Source organism: Nothoprocta perdicaria, unplaced genomic scaffold (genome assembly GCF_003342845.1).
Source record: "Nothoprocta perdicaria isolate Ctin4 unplaced genomic scaffold, notPer1 scaffold_1, whole genome shotgun sequence".
Classification (NCBI taxonomy): Eukaryota; Metazoa; Chordata; class Aves; order Tinamiformes; family Tinamidae; genus Nothoprocta; species Nothoprocta perdicaria.
This window is the reverse complement of record NW_020454093.1, coordinates 14,045,494-14,054,097: the sequence shown is the minus strand read 5'-3', so window position 1 is coordinate 14,054,097 and position 8,604 is coordinate 14,045,494. Positions and strand designations below refer to the sequence as shown.

General features: G+C 38.8%; 1 protein-coding gene across 1 annotated transcript in view; it reads left to right on the top strand.

Annotated features, from left to right (window-relative positions):
* Positions 1-549: 549 nt before the first annotated feature.
* WDR70 (WD repeat domain 70) overlaps positions 550-8,604 on the top strand; it is a 117,985-nt gene continuing 109,930 nt past the window's right edge. Inside the window, exons 1-4 of the mRNA XM_026037965.1 lie at positions 550-607; positions 826-909; positions 3,130-3,244; positions 5,768-5,972. Coding sequence (XP_025893750.1) covers positions 589-607; positions 826-909; positions 3,130-3,244; positions 5,768-5,972 — 423 coding nt within the window. The 5' untranslated portion in view covers positions 550-588. The remainder of the gene's footprint in view (positions 608-825; positions 910-3,129; positions 3,245-5,767; positions 5,973-8,604) is intronic.

The following is an 8,604-nucleotide window of genomic DNA, read 5'->3' as shown; positions in this document are numbered from 1 at the left end:
CGGCTCCTGCAGCCCCGCGCGGGGGCGCTGTGCACACGGGGCCCGCCGCCTGGCCGCGGACAGCGCGGACGTTAAAGCATGTGTGAAAGCAAACAAATAAACCAAGCAGCAAGGCGTGTTTATTTGCAGTAACGGCAGCGCGAAGCGCCGAGGGGTCCCCCGCAGAAACACGCGGTGCCCCTGCCGGGCTAGGGGCTCTGCAGCGCGGGCAGTGACGCTCAGGGCGCCGGGGAGCGAAGCGGGCTGGCGGTGCCCTCCTGGGGCCCAGCAGCGCCCCGGCCCCGGGCGGCGGCGCCGCCACCGGGCTGAGCTCGCGGCGAGGAGCAGCCGCCCGGCACGCGCACCGCGACCGGCGCGGGAGGCGGGGCCGCGGCCGCCCCTCCCCTGCGGCGCCGCTTCCTGCCGGGGCCGGGCGCTGTTGTGGTTCCGGGGCGGCCGCAGCATGGAGGCGCCGGGAGCGGCGGGCGGTGAGCGCCGGGGCTGGGGCTGCTGCCGTTGCCCCCGCGCCCTGCGCTGACCGCGCTCCCTTTCTGTCTCCTTGCAGATGCGGCGGCGCTGGCGGGGCCCGACCCGGAGCTGGCGGCCACCATGGGCTTCTCGGGCTTCGGTACGTGGCGGGCGGCGGCCCCGGGCGCGCGGGCGGCGGCCCCGGGCGCGTTTCCCTGCCCGCCTCGGCGCGCGGGGCCGTTGGCGGCAGTTGGTCCCGGAGGGTCAGACCGGGGCGCGCGGCCGCGGCACCGCTGGGCGACGTGGGCCAATCTCAGAGTCTTTATTTTGTTTGTTTATTCTTCGCTTGATCGTTTTTGGTTTCCCRCTCGTTTTTAGGGAAGAAAGCTCGGACTTTTGACCTCGAAGCCTTGTTTGAACAAACGAGAAGAACTGCCGTGGAAAGGAGCAGGAAAGTCTTGGGTAAGGAGTGTGGTCCTCGCCAGCCCATGCCTTTTTAAATGTGTTTTCTTATTTGGTGTCATGCTAAGRTTTTTGTAAGTGCTTTTCATTGTCTTCTTCTGTGTGTGTGTTGCAGGGCGGGGGGAAGAATTACTCTAGCAAGACAATTTGAAGCAGTTTGAGGCTTATTAAGTAGGCAAGGTTTATTATTTACATCTGCTGTAAGAGTATTTGGGAATGTGCAGGAGGCTGCTTGTGAAGCATTGCCAAGGAGGGCACAGAAGGAGCAGTGAGYCTACAAAATGGGCTTCTTTCTTTCCTTATTTTAGTTAACTCTGCATTTATTGTGGAAGAGGGGCTGTTAGAGGCAGCTTTAGTATTGTGCAAGCAGAATAAAAAGAAGGAACAAAAGGGAATGTATTTTGTGTCCTGTAACATAGAGCAGGTTTCATGGATGCCCTCAAATCAGTTTTCACCCCCCAGCTGTGCTGGAAACTTTCAAGGTGGCCATTTGAGAGGGGAAACTAGCGAAAATGCAATGTTTTGCTTCTGGTATCCAACCAAACAGCACTCTAGGGACAGTCTTTAGGACACAAGCCCGCTTTGTTTTAAAATCCAGTTTGTCAACAGAAATATCCACGGTTTCTCCCTACTCTTGTACAGTATGCATGGAAAAGCTCGCCCACGTATCAGTGTATCAACAATACTGTCATTGTTGAGTAGCTTCTGTCCCTACTGGTTTAGACTTAAACCAGCCTAAAATGTAGACTTTAAAGACACCGTAGAGATGGCAGTTCTTGATGAAAGAATATTATCTTAATTATATTYATTATTTTAATCATATGCAGAACCAGACAGGTGGATCCCTGTGGAGGCTTGTTAATTTTCTGGACTTCAGAGTCCATAAAAGACAAGATAGAAAGGTATCTTCTACCTAAAATAGAAATCCTGCCAGCAGCTGGATCCTTAAACAGTCAAATGTTARATTAATGATTGATTGTTTAGTCATAACAAGTGATTTAGTCTTTTGTAGAGCTTTTGGAATTGCCGCATTTTGGATTTTTGGTTTATATTCATTGAATTTAAATTTTTGAAAACAAAAATTTCTAGAATCTTTCCTACAATGTGTGCACAGTGTGTACCAGTGTGATGTGAAACACAGTGTACTAGTGATTGTGAGATCAGTATTTTTTCCAAAAATGACCAAACTTTGTATTTAATTCCACTGTTTATCTTAAAACAAAATTTTGCCGGTTATAATTCAGTACTAGAGAAAGTGTAGCAACACTTGGGTTTGTAGCAACTGCTTGGATTATATATATATATATATATCTGTGTGTGTGTGTGTGGTTTTTTTTATATATATATATAAATATATATGTGTATATATATATGCAGGCATGCGCATGTTTTGTTTCCAGATTGCCTAAAATATCCTCCTGGCTTTAACTCTGCTACACCAGAAGAATTGAAATCAATATTTGTCTCTTAGTTTTGTATCGTGCAGATGCCTGCGTGTCTCTTCAAAAGAAAATGCTTTTGTGTTGTACTGCTTAACACAGCTTTTACCTGATAAAAGCTAAGAGAATTGTTTGCCAGCTACGTGAGAGAGGATACAAGAAAGTATTTGTATAGGGAAAAGATAAGAAAACATATTTTTTTTCTTGCTTAACAGAAGTCGTTTGGACATTTTAAGAAATAGAGTGGTAGCATCTGTTCCCCTGCAGSAATTTTGTCATCCTTCTTACCCATACTTTTAAAGGAGAGATTCTATTTTATGTTGGTTATACTGTTCCATTTGGATTATTTTCAGTAAGTCAAATGTGAATAAATACAAGGAGTTGTAGCAATTTTCCATATGTATTTAAATGTATGTATTTACACTTGCTATGCAAATTTCAGGAACTCTATGAAGTCATACTAGTTAACTGTTGTTCTAGATAATGTTAAATGCATTTCAATATCAGCATCATAATATGACGAACTTATGTTTGTTAGTCTATACAAACTAGTGACTGAAAGAAAGTTGCTTGTGTTTTGCCCTAGGTACTTTGTATTTCTGAGTGATTGTTACATTAGCAGCAGAAATCTGGTAATGTTTTACTGATCTTATCCTTCCAAACATTTCATATAGGCCTGAAAATGAAGAAGAAAAAATTTACCGTACTCAGCAGACCTCAAATTTAATTATTTTCTAGTAGTCTTGATTATTTGTGRTTTACTTGCTGTCTTTGTATTCAGAGGCACGTGAAAGAGAAAAAGAAGACCAGGCTGAAAAGGAATTTAGATGTCTGCAGTCTGATTTACCAGCTTCAGCCTCAAGTGCAAGAGGAGCTCCGTCTACATTAACACCAAGGTACTTAAACAGAATGATCTTTTATCATATCTAACAACTTCTTTATCTGAAGGGCTTGTTTAATCTAAAGAATGTGAGCATCATTTAACTTACATGAAGGTGTCTATGTTATCTGAAGTCTTTTAGTGGAAATACTGATTTCTGAAAGGTGTTTCAGCATTTACAAGCGTTAATATGTAGTTAGTAGTTTTGTCATGTTGTGTTTGAATCTGAGAATATTCTGTTTCAAAAATTCTTTTTTGACTATTGCTCAAATAAACCRTGGACTTTCTCTTAGGTAATTGACTGCACAATTTACTATAGATCCTGCATTATATTCTATGCATAAGGGAAACATTCTATGCCCCTTCACCATTGGTGTTCTGAGATATGTTTCTAGTGAAATAATGGAAGATGAAAAGAGTTTAAATGTAATGTACCGTACCTGGAGATTTCAATTAAAGAAATCAATTAAAATAAATGCTAAAGTARAAAGAAACCAGAGCCTTTCCCAAATGTGTTTATTTAGATAAAATACTTGAGAGAACTCCAGACACTTTGTGCGACTCCTTTGGAGTATTCTGAGTTAGGTAGGCTCTGGTAGCTACCCAGACTTCTGTTGATTTTCAGGTGGTTTTGTTTTTACTGATGATTGAGAAGAGAGGCCATAATGCGAAGAGCTGTTGGAACTGGAAGCTGAGCAGGGTCATCTTACAGTTTAGTATCTCCTTGTAAGCTGTATGGTTAGAACTTGGTGCTGAAAACAGCTGGAAGCTAGTGAGGGAGGCATGCCAGTGTGAGTCAGCCCTAAGTTGAAAGGATAATACAAAAACTSATGTTGAAGTATGTAATATAGTAACACTTTTATACTCTGTAGTCCTAACAGCACCTCTCTGCATGATGTAGATGTTTGTAGCTGTAAGCTGATACAGAATAATGAACTTTTTATTGCCTAAAAAGGTGACTTTTTTTTCTATAGTTATATTAAATTATCCTTCCAGGGGAAGTTTTTCTTTCTTTACAGCTTAATGGAGATCATAACCCATAAAGATGAAAGTTGTGGGGGATGCTGCTGTCTCTGCTCTGTTATTCAGTCCTCCTTTTGTCATTACCGTTGCTGGCCACTATGTGAAGGATATTATGTAGCTAGATGCGCTTTTAGGGGAGTTCCTTTTCGAATGCTTATGTTTGTCTTCCCTTCCAATCAGGATACCAATAGCTGTAGCTGGGATACTCAGCCATCTCTGTCAAAGCATGAGTGTGGTGAAAAATACCCCTGGAATTCCAGTCCTTTTGCATGCTGAAGGTCTGCGTTGCCCTTCAATACACTGAACTGTTTGAGTTTACTCATTCTTCCTAGCAAATAAGAGAAAGATAGGGATATGCAATTAGGAAGGAAGCTACATGTTGTTCTCTGGTGTCTATTGGAAGATCTGAAATGTGAGAATACAGGATATTAATAATTTTGAGTCTATACTGTTCTCACTGGCAGCTGTGTTAGATGCTTGGTTACCATCTAAAACAAGTTAATTTGTGTGCCTTTGGGGGAAAAATTGTGGCTTGCTTGTCTGGGAATGTGTATCAACTTGAAGACAAGTCTTTTGCATGTACTATGCTAAAAAAAAAAAAAAATTACTGTAGTGAAGTTGTAGAGCTCTAATTACCCAAATCATCCTCAGGTGTTCGGAACCTTCCTTTTAATAGAAGTCTATTGGTTGTCCCACTGTTGTAAAGGAGCCTATTTTATTTGAGTTGTATATATTAGGCATATCCTCACCTAGGTCTTCAAATGTTTCTCATCACTATGCAAAAACAAGTGTTTTATATAGAGGTACTGTCTTTCATTAGACTGGTAAAGATTGTGATGAAAAATTAGGCAAGTTTTAGATATGTAAGTCCTTCTTATTGATGTTACATTTGAGGACTCYTTCATGTTCTTAAGTTTTGATTTCTTCCTAAAATAGAATTAAATTTACTCGTCTGAGGCAGATATGTATAACCTRTTACCTGCCAGTGTACAGCTCTTTTGGGAGGTGCATGTTGCACAGTTTTGAACCTATTTCTACTTTACTCTCTCTGATATTTTRTTATGTTCTTGAACTTCTATGTTTTTATGGTTGTTTTGAAGTGATAAGCTAAACTCTATAGTCATTTTTGTTGTTGTTGTAAACTTCTCTATAGCTTGCCTATTTGTAAATAAATCACAAATGTACTCCTAAAATACAAACTTATAAAGGACTGTCTTGCAAAAGTCTATTGAGTCTGTTATACCACAGAATCTGAAAGGAAGAGCTGATGTCTACTGTTTTTTGTTTTTCTCTCTTTTTAATGAAAAACTCTTGAAGGTGCTGTTTTAAAGTTTTCTGCTTACCCGTTCAATATTTTGTTAGAATGCTACCTTCTTGTTAGCTACCAGTAGAGGGAGCACATTGACTTAGAATGAGCTGAATGATCATAGATTAAATGGTTCTTAGTTTTCAGAAATTCACTTGTGCCAAAAATGTGTTCATGTTCTTGAAATAGCTTATTAATTTTTCTATGCAGAGATGCAGCCTGTAGTGAAAGCGAAGATAGCTCAACTGAAGAGTTAACTGGCCCTTCTGTGCAATCCCAAACTTCAACTCGAGGTCAAAATGAGGATACTGATGATGAGGAGGAGGATGAAGAATTCATTGGGCCACCTCTCCCACCTGGGTTCAAGGACAGTGATGATGATCATGATGACGATGATATGCAGGATGAAGATAATGTAAGTATTTTATTCTTCTACAATGTTAAAACACCTCAGGTAGACCTTTATTTTTAAGCATACTCTACTCTTTTATGATTGAATCTGTGGATAAAGTGTATGCCTGTTTTTTGAATTGCAGATTTCATGTTTGTTTTCCTAATGATATTAAACAAATGCATTAATAAAAATCCATTTTTTATTAAGAAAAATACGCAKGCATGTGAATCCCTGATTTTCTTTTTATACTGTCACTTTATGCCCATTATGCAGAATTATAATTGCAGGAGCAATAATGTAAGGGTGTTTGTTTTGGTTTTTAATCTCAAAATGTTTATCTAACAAACTGGGTAAGAGTTATCATCTTGAAAGCACTTGTATTTATTGCTACTGAAGGAGATGCTTAGTTTTGGTCACTTTGAGGCTGAATAGTTCTTAATTTCAAGACCCAGAGTTTGAAAGTTTGTTCAATATTGTAAACCCAGATATTTGTTACTTTGTGTAAATTTAATTTTTTTAAAGAGAAACAAATGTAACAAGGTTCTAGTACTCTCTGGCAACTTTGTCTATGTGTTAGGAAGTAGTAAGTTTCAACAAATCTATGTGTGTTCTGCACAGGTGTTCTTTCAGAGCCTCGTGAGAATGCCCCTCTAAATCATGGCTATCCCAAGCTGTCTCTATTTCTTTTCCGAGGAAAAACAAACTTTTGCCCTGTTTTCAGCACTTCTAAAGCTTGTAACTGCCTTAAAGTACTGAAATATTGAAGCCACACAGATCGAAATAAACAGACTTGGGAATCAAGTCCTGAAAGTATCTTTAATCTTTAGGAAAATGAGTCTCCTAGATAGATGATTGAAATTTTGCGATGTACATTATACTAAAATAAAGCAGGGCAATCTTCAAGCCATTTTATAACTAAATCCAAACTTAAACTTCATGTTTGTTAATATYTTCACTGAAGCATCACACAAAATTATGTGTCAGAAATGTCTTCTAGTAACTCCTCCTTGATCTCTTCAACACAGGCTTTATTCTTGCTTGTGTGTCTTTCAAATGCAAACTGAGTTTTGAAAGTACCAGTGTAATAAGCTAAATTTTCCTTAAAAAGGGTTTTTTTTAAAAAAAAAAAAAATTTAAAAAAGGGACTTTTTGTGGAAGARGATCGAATAATCACTGAATTATATTGTCCTCTTGTTAGGGTCTTTAATTAAACTGATTTCGAAAGTGAATATCACTTGATTGCTTCATTAACTGAGGGAATTTTGCASTCGTTGGGAAATCATAGGGAATTTTGTTGAAAAGACTGCGTTCAAAAGAGCTGGAATCACAGYGATTCTTCATATATAGCTGATTTTTTTCTCATAACATGCGCCAGAAGTTTTTATTTTTTTCTCAAATGAGATTTAATTCAAATAGCTTATGAATAGATGATAATTATGTTGTAAGACTGGAGTAAAATATTGGAGAACTTTGTCTCTGGCTCCTTGGTCTGGTAGAGGTCTTACTTTCTGCATTTTAGAAAAAYAAGAAAAAAGTAAATTTGTTTTATTCAAAATTATGTACGTTCTAACCTTGGTGTACTGTTATTTTTTCCCATAAAATAAGTCGAAAGGTAGTGTTGTATTTGTGGAATAAGAAAATAAATAACTTTTTTTTTTTATCCTTGTAAACATCATTGTGTTTGGGGGAGAGGGGGGGAAAATCTAACTAAATTTTCACTAAGCAGGTCAATGTAATTTTACCATGGATCTTTGCCTTTGTCATCCCTGTGATGAAACAGGGTTATAATGTACTGTTAACAGTACTGTGATAGCTGCATAGCAGAATTGTTTGGAAACTTAAAAGAAAATTTTATCACATTGGTTGGGTAAATTATAATGAAAATACTCTGAATATTAGAAATCTGTTTTATTGCATCACCTGTAGAAGCTGTCATTCTTTGCCATCTCTTTTGTAAGCAGGGTAATTTTATTAGGTTCACGTGACTCTGCAGTCCCATRTATACTGCTGTTCCAGTCAGTGCTATAATGAGATCTTTAATCTCAGTAGTGAGTGCTGTATGGATTAGGCATAATTGCACTCAAACTACAGCTTAATCCCAAGTTGTAGCCGACTCTTTCATTCATATATAATTATGGAATAAATTAGGTCTTTTAGGAAAATGTAACTAAATGCTAAGCAGTTATTTAGGCAATATGACCGTGTAGGAAAAGAGTATTATTTAATAATTGAGAAATTATAGAAATAAGTATAAAATCTCATAAGTCATAAACGTGTGAATCTTTTTAAAGGTATGTTCCACAGCACAGGATAAGGCTTTCAGTGGCGGAGGTGGCTAATGMACTGTAGAGTGCGTTATCAGCAATAAAATAGGTAACATCTAGTCACTTTGTTGTAGAGTGTGCTATATACCTGTTTTATGTTGCCCTCCATCAAAGATGACTGTACCTTTCTACGGCTTTGTGTTTTGAAATTTATAAGAGTTATATTAGCAATATCATTTGGAAAAGCCTGCATTGATAGTTGAGTTTTTTTCATAATTGCTTCTGTTAAATAACTGTAAGATGTATGATTCTGAGCACTGAATTTATTTTCATTTTTTATCTCTAAAGGGTGGTAGGCACCTTACTTTGTGTAATGCTAGCTTTTGTTC